The sequence below is a fragment of the Galleria mellonella genome, unplaced genomic scaffold (genome assembly GCF_026898425.1).
Source record: "Galleria mellonella isolate WM207_F2 unplaced genomic scaffold, CSIRO_AGI_GalMel_v1 utg132, whole genome shotgun sequence".
In the NCBI taxonomy this organism is placed as follows: Eukaryota; Metazoa; Arthropoda; class Insecta; order Lepidoptera; family Pyralidae; genus Galleria; species Galleria mellonella.
In genome coordinates, this window is record NW_026441989.1 from 2321565 (window position 1) to 2337963 (window position 16399).

The 16399-nt window shown below is 29.1% G+C and overlaps 1 protein-coding gene across 5 annotated transcripts; it reads right to left on the reverse strand.

Annotated features, from left to right (window-relative positions):
* Nucleotides 1-410: 410 nt before the first annotated feature.
* LOC113518363 (uncharacterized) lies at nt 411-15268 on the reverse strand. Of its 5 annotated transcripts, none has more exons than XM_052903114.1 (5): nt 11171-11248; nt 10609-10821; nt 6845-6965; nt 5383-5427; nt 411-982 (listed from the first exon to the last, which is right to left on the reverse strand). In XM_052903114.1, exons 2-5 carry the CDS (start codon nt 10811-10813, stop codon nt 973-975), a joined length of 381 nt encoding a protein of 126 aa, XP_052759074.1. In that variant the 5' UTR covers nt 10814-10821; nt 11171-11248; the 3' UTR covers nt 411-972. The 5 variants fall into 5 exon arrangements, with proteins under 5 accessions (XP_052759074.1, XP_052759075.1, XP_031769205.1 ...); XM_052903115.1 differs by having other exon boundaries at nt 11153-11218; XM_031913345.2 differs by lacking the exon at nt 11171-11248 and adding an exon at nt 15159-15268 and having other exon boundaries at nt 421-982.
* Between the last annotated feature and the right edge of the window lie 1131 nt (nt 15269-16399).

Consider the following 16399-nt stretch of genomic DNA (forward strand, 5'->3'; position numbering starts at 1 on the left):
ATTTTCATCTTTTACTGTAGAATTATAAATTCTTAAATTATAAGCTAAAAATTGTCTGAAAGTAATAAAAATTGTTCGCATATTTTTCTAAATGGTAATAAACGCTTGAAATTCTAGACTGTTTTAATTTTGAAACGCCGATTTCAATAAGAAAGTCCCGCTTCAAAACAAAGGTCGTTTTCAATACAGTTGAATAAGAATAAGACGTCATATACTTTGTAGTAGTTATTTAGAAATAGATACGAAAGAGTATTTCGTGAACTATTTTGCTTGTAATTATTCATTACATAGAATAAAAATAGTACCTGCATTATGAACATGACATCGATTAAAAATTAGTTTTTAAAAAAGGAATTACATTATAAATTAATTTTAAAAATTAAAAAAAAAACATTTATTACTAATAAAAAGTTTATTTATTTGTTATAAATATTATAACAAACACTGTCACCAGTAACACTATTGGTACATAACCTGTTGCAGTTGTATTTACAAATTGATTTTATTTGTTTTTTATTGTTATGGCATTATTATTATAAACGTAAAAACATAAATCAACATACTGATTTTACACATAATATACCTATGTTATTTACAATCTACGCAAAACATTGAAGTACATATAAAGCAGTGTTTCTTAATATACCTATATTATGTGTAACAAAATTATATCTTTAATTTTATATAAGTAAATATATAATCGTAAGTAACATTAATACGTATTGTAAAAATAGAGACTAGGTATTTTTTATTTACGTTCGACGTGAAATCAATTGTTGCTCTTTGTAATATGAAATTGTATTCAGGCAATAACAAACATTTTGACGAATACTACGAAAAAGCATACCACTGTGTAAGTGCACATTAAAGCATCAATTACTTAAAATAGCTACAACTTAAATATTGACTACACTGCTTGAATCCTTTTGATGTTTCTCGGACGTTGCCAGAAAACTTCAAAGTTATGTTTTTTTAGCCCCAACTGCAAAAAAAAAGACAAAGTTTAAACCAAAAAATGTAGTGTTCTATATACACTGTACATCAATCTACATATAATAAGTAACTGTATATAATAAAGTATATACAGATGTCTACAGATTATAAAGAACGCTAAATAAGGCTAAGTAAGGCTAAAAAATATGAGAAAAATTAGTTGCTAAAGTAATGTAGGCAAGCAATAATTCTTAGAAAATTTATCTCTGACTGTGTAAAGTTAAGATAAATTAGTTAATTACGTAAAACTTATATTTGAAATTCCGATTATTTGCAAAATAATTGATAAATCTTATTATAAATGTGAAAGTTTGTAACAATGATCAAATTTTTTAATATATTTTTTACACGAAATTTTGAATGAAAGGTACACAAACTATATATTATATCCTAATTTACACAAACAAAGCCACAAATAAACCTAGTCATTGCATTTTTAAATCGGATTTTGATAAAATACATAATCAAGAATGGTCTCATCGAATCCTTACCTATTTTTCGAATCGGAGTTAATAACAATTTAAATCCTTATTATTATATTTGTTATACATTAATAATTTATCTATTAACGATAATCTATAAGCACTATCTTAACTACTTGCATGAATAAATAATATTATATACACCTATAATTCATAATATTATTTCTACAAACTAGAGTCATTGAGGGATCACATATTCTATTAAGTAAGTAAAAAATTAATCAGTAATAAAAACTAAACGATATTTCATTGAATAACAAAGAATATACTATTAAAGAATTTGATATCGTCTATATTCGATATTTTAATCAAATTCTTTTTAGCGTGTCGATTATTGAAATCCTTTTGGTCGTTTTATGTTTATAAACACGTATTAGTAACATAAGATAATAATAATAAAATTAAAATAAGTTTGGATTTTCTATCATTTTATTTGTACCTATATATAGATGACATCATTAGAGTAATAAACCGCATTCTTTAAAGAGTAGATATAAAATTTGGGTTTATCCAAAGGCAAATATTTCGTCTCTATAGACCAGCAAAGCTTTCTCACAGATCATAAAATATTTAAAATATAATAATTAAGTGATAAGCATTAAGGAATCCGGTTTCTTAAACAATTGATTTTAGATTGATTTATTATTAACAATTCAATTATAAAGATCTTTATTTACTGGCTCCAGCATATAAAAAAGGTGCTGTTTTAAACCTCACCCACTAGAAATTATTCAATTACTTGATAATTATTACAATAATATGGTTTTCATATTTTAATAATATTTGTAATTAATTTATCTTTTCCTGTTTTGCAAACAATATAATATTTTTAATTGTAACATATTATACGTATACAACTACAGATCAAAAATTTTATTTAAAAAAATTTTTGATCTGTTTTTGAAGATTGTAAGATTTCAGAATGCTCTTCCTATTATAAAACTTAAGAAGAACATAATCCTCTATAATAGGAAAGCTTGAAGAGTATCGTGGGAGCCACAGTATATACTGTGACTCCTACGTATTTATGGTACTGTACAAATCTATAGAAAATGTTTATCGCTTATTATCAGATAGTCCGTCTACTTGTCGTCCTAATTACTACTATTCTTTCTATAATAAATATCAATGACAAATAAAAATCGCGAAAAGTTAAAATAATAATATTAATTATGATAATGTCATCAATATATTACTCAGGTTGTTTTAAAATAGTATTAATTAATGCAGTAGTAATTAATTAGTGCTTCATAATAATTATTCCTTCCATCTTCATTTTGGTACTAGTCGTTTCCAGTAGATTCGATCACATGAACCCATTATCCCCATTCTCGTGGAAATTCCTTATTAATGCTCACCTACGTTACATAATAAACTATTTTAGAAAATTTATCATTTATGAACCCACCGCTTTTTTTCCAATAAGTGAAAATAGGATTCTAAATGCGCCTGTGCTATTGATATATGCTAGCGGAATATCAGTAAGTGATGACAAGTGACGATGAAAACGAGTTAGTTAACCCAAAGCTTTGCAGTTTTTTAATATATACATTGTTTAATAAATTTTTAGTAACGGGGCTAACAGCCAGTTTGCAAATCAATGTTCACACATCCACTCTAGAAACCATCATGATTATTTTTTAATGAATTAATCATGATACGTCAACTGAACTATTATCATCCTCACATATCATCACTTACTGGTACCCCACCAGCATATTCTAATAGGGCAGGTTACCACTCCATTTATAACCTGTTTTATATAAAACATACATTGCGACAAAAAGAAATATTAACGAAGTAAACATATGATTAATATATTTAGATATTAGGAGTAAATAAGGTCAAATATTACTTTGTATTCTAATCACGCGAACGAAGTCACGGACACTTATACCGTGCTTATAGCTTATTTTATAAAAATATGTATATTTATCCAATTGTAGACAATTAATAAAAATTATAAAATACCAGTCAAACGGTACGATCATATTTCAAATAAATCGATGAGAAGTCATCAACTTACAAAGACATTTAAATAAAAAAATATTGTGTAAAGTTATGAAGTGAAGGTGAAGCAAGATCACAACACTACTACACACCATTATTGTTTTGTGTCGAATATCAAAGTTCAATAATACTTACCGCTATGACAATGTTTATTCACATTGTCTACGAACGACACAATTTGGCACATGGTCAATGGATCTGATCGATAAGGTCAATCTCTCTTCACATACGAGTAAAGCTTACTGATCCAAACTTAACTTTAGCTTGACACAACAGTTAGTGAAAATTCTAGCAATTGTGTCATATCATGTCATTAGTAGAATAAAGAGGTTTTTAAGCGACAACTATAATAAAGAGATTCTCAATTCGTCTAATTTTTTTTTTTTTTTTGTAAATACGTACACGATTACTGAGCCAATTCTGAATCGATTATATTTTATATATTAATTTTATGACGAAAGTGATGTAAAATTAATACAAAACTAAAGGATACAATCCAGCGATTACAAAAAGAATTGTAATAATTTAAAATTGTGCCTTACAAAAAACACCGATTTCAATCATGGTTAAAACTAGTTTTTTTTTTATGCAACTTAGAATAACAAACAAACTGATGGCCCACCTAATGGAAAATGGTAACCGTCGCCTATAGACATGAGCAGTACCGTGGACATAACAGAGTATACTGTTTCGCCCACGATACCCCCCATGCGTTGCCATTCCTGAGGACTTAGGTGTTATTCCTCTGTGCCCTGTAAATTCACTGTGATATCCCATCCTTCAAACCGAAACACAGCCATGCAAACATAACTGCTTCACAATAAAAACACAAATGGGACAAATGAGCCCAAACAAACATAAAAAAATATACAACCGAATTAAGAACTTCCTCCTTTTTGAAGACGTTTGAAAATCTGTTAAGAATTGACGACGTTGTCATACCTAATATGTATGTTCAATAGATGCAAAAAATTCAGACGATATTGGGAACTTCTTTTGAAATACGCTTATGAATAGATACTAATCGTTACAAAAAGCAATTCATGCATTACAGATATAAGTAAAGCACTATAGTAAGCTAGGTACATTATCTCGGCAGCATCTATGTCAATGATGTGTTAAATTAAATACTAGAGACAACGTTGCGAAAGTATTTAAGCACATAGTTTAATAAATAAATAATTAGATATTGCATTGCTAAAACCGCACAAAACTAATAGAATTGCAGGAAGAATGACGCATGAGCATTATTATAGCTACGGGATTAGAATTATTTTTAATCCATTAGTTCTAATTGTGTGCCATTAGTACTAATTGTACATATCACACACACACACACACACATATATATATATATATATATATATATATATATATATATATATATATATATATATATATATCACAGATATTATGTATATGAGATCACGAACATTTGGTGTGGTACCTCTTGTTACGTAATTCAATAAAAAAAAATCTATTTATATCAGTCTAAAATTAACTGCTAAGTAACTAAATATGTACGTGTAAATATAAACTGTTTTTTTATTAGTTTGGTTAAACTGTATATTTATGAGTTTGGTTTATTTTTTTTTCAGAAATAACAATGCATATAATGAACAAGATAGAATAAAGAGATTTTTTGTTGATTGATTCATTTTAATGCCTTATTTTTTTAACACTAATTTCTAGTTATAAGCCAAAATTTATATGCCAAAATTATATAGATAAAATATAGTGTAGAGATAGAATTATATGTACATCCTTATTAACTAAAAAAACAGTGCTCTGCAACATACGTGTAAATACTACTAACCCTAATAATATACCCTAATACTACAAATTAAATATTACCTCACGTGCTGTCTAAATTAATAGTTCAATAACCTAAACTCACCGATGAATTTCTACAACGTCGTACTTCGGACTGTGATAAATTTGTCTGTAAAATATTTTAATATTAAAACAAAAATAACCTGCTGGATGATTGAATATTAATACCTATAGCTGTTGAAGATAATAAAAAATTAACACCAATATTGTGATTTCGTTGATATGTAAAATTATATACGACTTTTATAAGTACCAAATAATTATAATACATTATATGTACTTGATAAATATTTAATATACATTAATTCGTTAGTTATTTACGATATTAAAAGTTATTAATACAATTTATTAATATTATATATATGGAATGGGAACAGTGAATGCAGACAACACAAAATATGCAGAGATTAGGCACATTATTACAAAGGCTCAACAATTAATCATTTCGCCCCATTTATCCGAAACTTAGTGATAATATTCATTCACGAATTTTGCCTAAGGAAATGGGTCGAAATTTCTTAGGTACTTCAACCTATTTACTTTGAACCCCCATAAACTTTGGAACTTTGTTTGTAATCTGTCCATCTGTCGACGGTATATTACTAGTACTTAGATTTGTGAGATAATTTTATACTAATAATTAGTTAACCAAAATTTTTACCTTTTACACATTTTTATGTAAGAGAAAAATTAAGCTTATCCTATTCTGACAAAAAATTGGACAGCCAATTTGTCATGATGAAAGAAAATAAGTATTTTACAAGTATTATAGTACAGATTTCAATCCATTTTCCATATTCTATGTACATACATACAGTTGAATTCTGAATCATCAAATGTATCTATTCTTTATGTATTCAAATAATTAAGACAATATGGTATGTATTGTGGATTATGTCTTACTACCATAGTATACAAAGTATAGCCCTCCATAGTCTCATAGCGGCCATGGCTTTCCTCTCACACAGGTTCGAGTGGTTAGTTAATTACGGACCTACTCCTTGCAATCGTAGTTTACAAGCCAAGACTCGTCTTCATATTCAAATAGTGTAATAACGACCTTAAATGGCTCTAATAACCATAAATATATCTAATACCTAACATTAGGTTTTATTTAATCAATATATAATAAAATACAAGATTAATAAGTTTTATATTTTTGCTTTTCAATGTCTAATTCTTTTTACATGATTATTTGTTGATGTTAAAATTATTTCACTTGATTAGATACTTCTGTGCCATATACATTAACTGATTAATTACAAATTATTTTCTTTTCATTCTAAAAATTAATATTTCTGATTGAGATTTTTACCGCGTAAGTGTTATTTCACTTAATCAATATCCAATACTAATCACAAAGAAACATTACTTTTTTTACTTGAAAGTAATGGACAGAAAATATGCTACAGACTAGGCTGTATGGACTGCCTTTCTTTGCGTTCATCACAAGAGAATGAATGTAAAAAAAAAAATACTTTTAGAATGAAAAGAGGATGGATTGTTAGAATGTTAGTTCACTCCACCTGTCCGTGTAGGTTACGGTGACTTTAGGTGTTTGTGGTACCGACTTTGCTTTTTTAAGGGCTAGTGCACCAACTCCAGCGCCCACTGCTCCTATTTTAGCTGCCTTCAATCCCAGAGCCCCTGAAAAAAGAACGTTACACAATTTATTTGCAACTTGATCTAATTATAAATACCTACTTTACTTACTAAGATGACTTAATTTAAGTGGCATGGATCCAAGAACGTGATTACAATAGGATCCATACGGAAGCGCCATCTCCTATCTTTAAAATTACAATTTCAGTTGAACGTGACAGCGAAATCTTTATTACAAAAACCAAAGCTAAATCAATATAAATAAACGTTATTGTTAGATATTATTTACCAATTAGGGAAAGTTGGTAAAATTCATCATACTGGTATTCCGTATTTGTATGTATTCTGGAGTATAACTGATAATCAGACGATAGGAATGACATAATAATTTACACATGTACATGTACTTCATTATTTTAATTACATCACCACATCATAATATCAAATGACCATATACGCTTCTCTAATATTATTAACGTATAAAGTGCTTCAAAGAATTTATACCCATCCTAAATAGTACATGTATGTCTTTAGTGACGATTGGTTAACCTACTAAAACTCTAAGAAGTAAACAAAAAAACGCTTTTTGGCATTTTTGAATTTTGAAGATCGATTTACAGAATGACACTTCAGAATAGATCCTATTGCTTTACCCCATAACCTTCAAGATACTAATGTACCAAATAGACATCAACAGCCAGCGTTGCCAGATTGGGTATATTTTTCGTAATTTTGGGTAAAAAATTACTGTTCTCGAAATTTTGAAGAAATAAAATTCTTGTAGAATCCCACTTGGATGGGCTTAGAGAAATTTGGATATTTTTTTGGAATATTGAGTAATAATTTTAATATTTGGAAACTGTACAGGTATATAAGGTACAAATAAACAGACGACACTTTACATAATTTACTGTGTTAGGTGTTGTTTTTTTGTCATTCGCTTTGTGGTACATAGCAAAACTTAATAAAAATACTATACAAGTTTGTGATTGGGTAAAAATCCTGGAAATTGTACCGGTTTGGAGAAAAAATGTTTTATATTTGAGTAAAAATCTAAACTCAAATTTGGCAACCCTGTCAACAGCGGTTACCAAACTTTGTCTTTATCCGTCATACATATACGTAAATTACTGGAACAAATGGTTCCACTGAATATTTTAGAATTCTCCAATTTTATTACCCATATCATAGCTACTCAGGTAAATCTATAATTCCGGTTCGCGTCTCTGGCTATAAATTGTTAGTGCACTCAATATGATTATTATCTTTATTGCCATCTTTTGATGTTATACTTTATTTATATTTATAAAAGATATCTAGGCTTCGCTAAAATAAAATTGACTGAATATAGTGTCCTTTAAAAATACTAAGTAAATATAAAAAAATCCATAACCATATTTTTCTTTACGACTTGGTTACAAAATATCAACTTATCGTAAAGAAAAAAAAATTTTTTCTCATATATTATCAACACAGAGATATGCTTGTTTTACAACAAAAACCCTTAGGGGATGTATGAACTGAACAGTTACTTATTATTAATGTTATGCCATATAAATCAATCAGTCTCATGGAAGTTTTTAGCTTTCGCCAGTTACTATGTAAATACGTATTTGGGTCATAAGATTTTATTAAATTTCGTTAGTAACTTGATATTTTTACAGAAAATCTAAATAATTGGTATAAACTTCAGCTTAATTACTTTTTCGGCTAATCTCACGAAACAGGGCCTTAACAAGCATCCAGACGTATAAAAAACTGATTATGTAAAAGTTACGTTCACCTTATTGAGTACAGAACCCTAACAATTACTGAAATTAACGTAGCATATATTTTTCATTTAATTACCTAATTGAAATTGATTTCTTTCACTCTATGTAGTTAATTGGTTAATTATTATTATTTTGTTGTCGTAATAATGATAAAACCGTATATAAAAAATCATTTTTATCATCAATAAACATTTTAAAAATTTCAAGATGCCGTGGGACGAAAAATATACGATGTATCTATTATATGTTTACTATGTTATACTATGTTTAGTCGTAATTTGGTAAGTACCTCCTTAATAAAATTGATATACATAATTTGAAGCTAAGCTTAGCTAATAGTGAATACAATACAATACATTAGTATCCTACCCATTAGGATTTTAAGAAAAATTGTAATAGATAAATTATTTTAAACAAAAACTTAAGAATTCGCAACACATATATATGAGCGATACATTATATTTTGTGATGTACTAATATTATTTATATTTATAAGCGTCAGGTAGCTATCAAGGGCCTATACTTGCGATCAATTTCTTTTTCAACACTAATATTATAGAAGTACTTAAAAAACCTACTTTTCAAATATCAGTTACTTCCATATATATATTAATATATAGTTAACTGTCCAAACTTCTATTGCTTATAATAAACACGAGACCCAAACATGAAATACTGGCAACATTTTGCATAGTGATATCACATAGTACATATGTAAACAATTCCAAGTATACTCGTATATTCACGTACAGCCGGCCATCAGATATGCTAAACTGGCAATGACCCTAATAACCAGTCCTCTGAGTTTTCTATATTTAACCTTGATTATTGTGTTTAACAAATAATGAATAATCGAACAATTTCTCTCTATAAAAATATCTCTAACTCTCTCGATTAAGGTTATAAAAATACAATATTAATAAATTTAAAAACTAAACTAACATTTAATAACATTAGGGTCGTTACCTTTTTGTAATTTATACCAATAAAAACAAATTATTTAACCTATTTAAATCAAAAAGAAATTTATTTCCTAATAACTGTCCACGCCCCAAACTTCTGTTTCGCCACCATCACCATAAAGTGGTAACCTCGACTCCCACAGCCACTTACTTCGATTTAAATGAGCAAAATATTTTAAAATATTACCGCTACTATGGTACCGCAGTGCCGTTTTAGGGGAGTTTCCTTCCAGGAATGCTCAGATTATGGAATGAGCTTACTGTCAGGTAAGGTTTTCTCCAGGAATAACAGTATAAATCTTTCCAAAAAGCGCTTAACAAAGTTTCTTCGTTGTCAGCATAGCGCACGAGATAACCGTGTCTTTGTTAGCGTTCACAGTCAACGGTATTTATTTATCGTTAGAAGTCTTCAAAATATTGATATAAGAAATACATATTCTTTTTATGAGACAGCATGGCAGATGAGCTAAAGGCTCACCCAATGGAAAACGGTAACCGTGTCGGCTATAAACATGGACGTGGACATTACAGAATATTATTTATTGATTATTATTATATTATAGATTATTAACTGTCATTATCCTTACCTATCCCAATAATGAAGTACCACGTTCTACTGTTCATCCTAAAGATTGACTGATAGAGAATACTACTAGCATTACGCCCACCTTTTGTACCATAATTTATTTTGGTGAATAGAGTGATTTAAATAAATAAATAAATAAATAATACGCTGTGATGTCTAAGGTACAAGTACCTCCCATGCATTAGCACTCCCGAGGGCTACCATACTCATACATGCCTATATTTCCTGAAATGTCACTGCTGTGTACCACACCTTAAACCAAAATACAACCATACAAACACAGTTACTTTACGGTAAAAACAAAGGTAGCCATGTACGTGACTTTTGTAAAAAGTCTCCCTCTGATAAGTATTTATGTAAATACTTACCAAGTAACAGCTTCTTTTTCAAAAGCAGTAAAGCCTTCCGTTTCGTCCTGGGGCTCCTGTCGTGTACTGGTGTATCATAGGCAGATTCGTAGACGTCTTCAGCAGCCGGAAGCTGTAGTGCGTCCACTGCTGGTGACTGTTCCTGTGCTTGCGCATACACGGCCGCTACCAAACATGCGAGCACTACCAAAGTACTTAACTGCATTGTTCTTTCTGAAAACATAATTTTTTTTAAATACAATAGTAAATAGGTTTAAATAATAATCTATGTCAAAAGAAAAACCTAGGCCAAATTTCAAAAGTAATGAAAAGCATGGTGTGTATTGGAAGGGATCTTTTATGATAGAATAAACAAACAAAGGTTAGAAGAAGAGCTAGAAATAGATTCACTATGACGAGTTTAAGCTACCCATAGAATTTTTTTAAAAATTTACAGCATATATACTAATATCTATCAACTGCCTTTTTAAATAGACACAAATGTAATAAAAAACAATAATAAAGTCATTGTTTTCTGATTAAATATAATAATTACGTAGCTTACTATAATTGGATACTAAACTCTTCTATATCGTATTGACATACGTATAAATGTAGTAAAAATTGCATATACAAACTCGAGACATAATATACAACTTTGTAACGCATATAATGATAAATTATTCGAGTTAAACAGCTTTATATAAGGTACCAGTAACATATTCATCTTCGACGTAAAAATACCAAAACATGGCATTTTACTTTCAGCTATAATATTATGAAGTAGTTTCAAGGCGTCTGTATAAAGGGCACTTGAACTTCCAGAAAATACTCGTTAAGTTTCGTTCTATATAGATACCTCCAATACATATTTCCGGGTATATAAATAAACAAGGTCAACGGGATTCCAATTTATTTGAAAATCAATAACAAATAAAAGTAAATATTATATTGTCATGTGTATTTGTGTCTTTCGGTTTGAAGCATAAACTAAGTATAATGTTACACTTTATAATAAAAAATCTAAAGAATGGGATATGACTAACGTGACCTCAGACGTTCCCTTTTGAACATGACTGACCCTTTTTATAATTACGAGTCGCGGTATCCCCGAAATAAACTCTAGGACGAAAAATTGTGCCGTTATCGGAAACTGCGCGATAATTTGAGTACTTGATAATTAAGGTGAATAAATAAAAATCAGCGAAGAGTTTCATTCTTACTTGAAATTTTTACCAGCAATATTAAAATTAATAGCAAAATTATCCCTTCGTTAAATATAAATAAACAAAATGTTTAATTATATTTATCGGGTATATTTTTTAATTCGTAACTTTGAAACTAACTTTTCCTTAATAAATAACTTTTAAAAAGTGTAAATAAACCAATGTCCCGTTTTAAAAGAAAGAATAAATTGTCACGTTAAATATAACGGGGAAATTACAGGTTAAGAAACCATAATATCTTAATGTTGACGTATGCAGACGAGTACCCGTGATTCATGCCTAAAGGCGATAATTACCACTTTTTACCACCCATGCATGTGAGACGTCAACTTATTTACCATTCCAAGTTTTATGAAAAAATCATATCATAGAGAATGCTTAATTGCACAAATCAAGACACAGATTGTCATTAATTTCCCCTGCCAAGATTTCCAGTTAGATACCATATCTATCAGTACCTATAATCGACAGAAATGCCATGACACAAAAATCATAATCATGTATTTTTCATTATAACAATTGATTTCTGATAGCATCATAACAGTGCTTATTAGATAGGTCATGAGAAGTCTGAGTCAATTAATTACTAATTACTTTACTACTACCACTATCGTAGATAAATAAAATAATAAGCCTCTGCAATAAAAAATGGGACGTGACCTTGGTTACAAAAACCAATTAATAATACATTCTACAATAATAATAGTACCTAAACTAAACATGTGAAACTATGTGTATAAAATTGGTAATTAAAATACTAATATAATATAAAAAAAAATAATAGATAAATTTATTACCAAAGCAGACAGGTAAAAGTCCTATTAATCTTATTGGTATTATAAATACAAAAGTTTGTAAGAATGTACGAATAGATATCTATTACTCTTTCACGACAAGTACTGAATGAATTTGAATAAAATTTGGTACTCGAGAGGGTTATAGGCTAACTTAGTACACAGGATACGTTATACAATGAGTCATGTAGACAAAGCCACGGAATATGCCTAACTAATAAAGAATTTACTCGTAAATGTGTGAAACAAGAGTTACGCATTTATTTATTATTTTAATTGTTTCCAAAAAATATTCTTTCATTCGCATTTTTTTGTATTTGTTCACCAACTTAACTAAAATTGCAATCGATAAAATTTATAATAAATTCTTATAAAAAATTATAATCAATGATTGCAAAAATAGTTTTTATTTACGTGTTCGTTCCATATTAATTTAATCAGTTTTCAAATAGCAGTTTTTACGAAGCAAAATATAAAATTACATTCTTAGTAATATTACTGTGATAAAGTACATACTATATAATCATTTTAGCCCTTAATTGTCCACTGCTGAACATAACTCTTCCCCATAAGGGGAGTTTTGCCAGTAGTAGGAACTTGGCATGTGAGTTAGCAACCACAATTAGATTTTTAAAGATGTTTTAAGAGGGACGCTTCTGCCCATCCACCATTAAGTTTCCTTAATCACATTTACGACATTCATAGGAAAGGTAGGGTGGCCTATTCTATGGCGGGACTACACGGACCACCACGGACATATGGGTAGCGGTAAATACTATTGCTATCTTATGTAATTACATATATTCTGTACCAGGAACTATCAATTATCTAACACCCTTAAAATAGGCTTTACTTAGTTTACAACTAGATGGCGATGTATAATATAAAATCTAACAAAATATCCAAATAACCCTTTCTAATTATAGCCAGGATTGATGCCCGTGTTTGCAATGTTATACTTTGTTTGTAAATTTATCGCCGAGCACTGTTTAATGTAAGACAATTTTAGAAATTTAGCTAATTGGGCAGTTTCCTTTTCTGTTAATTGCGATATTCATTTCCTTCGGTATTTACTCAAAATTAATTATTTAAGGGTGATCAGAAATATTCATTAACTAATTGGGTGGCTGCTGCATTTTGTTTGAATTGTTTGGTATTATGCTAAAATATTACCTACTGTAGTGTAATTTAAGATCTTTTTACACAGAAAAATGTACTTCAATTGTGACAAAATTAATATGAAATAAAAACGATAGTAAATTCAATCTATTGCAAATATGTATTGATTCAGAATTGGCAATATATCGCCTAGCATACATCCAAATATATATAAATGTTTGTATATATTTTACACGTTACCTATGCCAATTTAAAATTGACTTAGCAAAATATAAACTATCCAATTCTTAACTTCATATTAATGTATACATATTTTGTAAAATAACAACAATAAAATAAAATATACTTAACAAATTAAAATTTTTTTAATTAAAAAAAATGGTCAAATTAAAAAATGTTTAAAATAATTGCAATAATTTAAGATGTGTTTCTGTGTGATTTAAAAAACCGTCTCCAATTATGGCAAAACTAGTTATTTTTATTTCAAAACTTAACTACTAAACCGATTTTGATAAAATTTCTATTGGATTAATCTGAAAGTAGCCATTTAGTCCTGGCATCTATGCTGGAAATACGAAATAGTAGAAGAATGTTCATAAGCGTTCCTCTTAAAACATCTCTAAAAGCCTAACTGTGGTTGCCAACCTACCCACCAAACATAGCAACTACTGGCAAAACCCTCCCAGAGGGAAGGCTTATGTTCTGCAGTGGACGGCTAAGGGCTGATATGATGACGACGATTAAAAAAAAATTAAATTAAAATATTTTCAATATTTCATTAAAGTTCATCTAGCCATTTAAACATAGTTAAGGGATTTGCTTTTTTTAGATTTTTTGTATTAAATTTGATTTAGATGATGTTAGTTAGTAGCATTTATTTTATTCGCAATTACCAAACATGTTCTAAAAATCTGTATATAATAACTATGTATCTACGTACGATCTTTGACGACATTCTATTTAAAAATGCTGAAAATATGGAGAGAAAATATTTAGAAATTTAATTTCAGCAAAAAGAAAACCAAGTCGTGGCTGCAAAGCATTGGTACGGAAATTGAGACATTTTTATTTGATTTTCGTTCAACATTTCCTATCTTCTTGCAGTGCAGATGCCGGTAGCGAAGAAAAATATTCATCATTCCCCAACAAATAAAAAAAAAACCTGTACATTCAGCAACAGCAATGTATTAATTACTATCATAAGTTATAATAATGCACGATCGATGTTACTAACGCAACTAAAGCAATATGTTTAAACCAATACAGTGCAATAAGTACGAAGATGTTTAAATTGTTTAACTTCTTTACGAAATGAACACACTTGTCAAATATCAACGGTACTTATGCGAATTTATTGACTCTATTCACACAGCCAAGCGTGAAATCAAAACACAAGACACGTAACGTTATACAATAAGTAATTGTTAAGTACCTTGGTGGAACAGTTGGTACACAACACAACACTGCTGCAGTCACTGATAGACAGACCACGATGATAGGATGTCCAATTCTTTTATAGACTGCAAAAACAAATAACCGTGGGAGGGCGGGTGAACAATGCACGCAAGGGCTTACATTTTTCAATACCGCATCTCTCGTATTCTAGAGAAGTGAGAGTTCTTAGTAATTTCAGACTGGTTGCAGGTATACACTGATCATTTATGATATATATATATATATATATATATATATATATATATATATATATATATATATATATATATATATATATATATATATATATATATATAATATTCACAAGAAATAATACATTAATTTATTTTTAACAAGTCTGGTTAGTTGCCACAAACACAAAGTTAGATCCTCCTTCATTTTAAAATTGTATTTATCGTCATTACAACACTCACACCATAAATAAACAGTTCTCAGAAATAATACATGATCACACAGTGTACTTTGAGTCTTAAAAGACACTGCGATGCCCATCGTGTTTAGTATTTATGAAATTGAATATGTTGTACACATGAATATATTTCGAAATAGAAGTTTTCTCTAACAATGTACGAAATAAACAATAAGTAATAAATAACTATACTTGATGATGTGCAAAAAGATCTTTAATTCAGCTATTAGTCATTTTATCATCCTTGACCTCCGAGTTTTCATTTATCTAACTATATCTACATATTTTGTAACATGCATCTACATATTCAACAATTAACAAGTAGCCTAAATAGCTTTGCCCCATTTGAGTTACACTACAGCGTACCAACTATTTAATCTGTGGCTGCACTTTGCCGAACCATTAACTTAGACCATCTTCTTCATAATTACATTTTATTCACCTCCGCTATGTACAATTATAATTCAAGTTTACCTATTCTACCTCACTTAATGAATTTTGATAATAATTATAATTTTCTAAAAGTATTTACAGAATTCAATTATTTTGCAACACACCTGCCATTTCTTCGGTTATCGACAGTGGTAGACGTTCACTTATCATCAAAAAATAATTTCATAGTGTCCATCCATATAGTCATCCCATCGTTATTCTATTTTAGATCAAAACTGTTAAACTAGCTCAAGGTCAGGCATTCATTTAAAGTTGTGTGAATGTCTTAATGCGTACATATACGTCAAATACTACCTCTTTTTTACCATGCTCCTGAATAACTTTGTGGAGTTGTTTTCTTTCCATCAATCTAAAGA

Bases quoted from the DNA above. Each gene is read 5' to 3' on its own strand.
- LOC113518363 (XM_052903114.1), bottom strand. From the start codon at position 10,813: ATGCAGTTAAGTACTTTGGTAGTGCTCGCATGTTTGGTAGCGGCCGTG. The intron at 6,966-10,608 runs GTAAGTATTTAC...TTCTTTTTTCAG, and splicing joins GAAAAAGAAGCTGTTACTTG to GGGCTCTGGGATTGAAGGCA. The intron at 5,428-6,844 runs GTGGAGTGAACT...AATATTTTACAG, and splicing joins ACCGTAACCTACACGGACAG to ACAAATTTATCACAGTCCGA.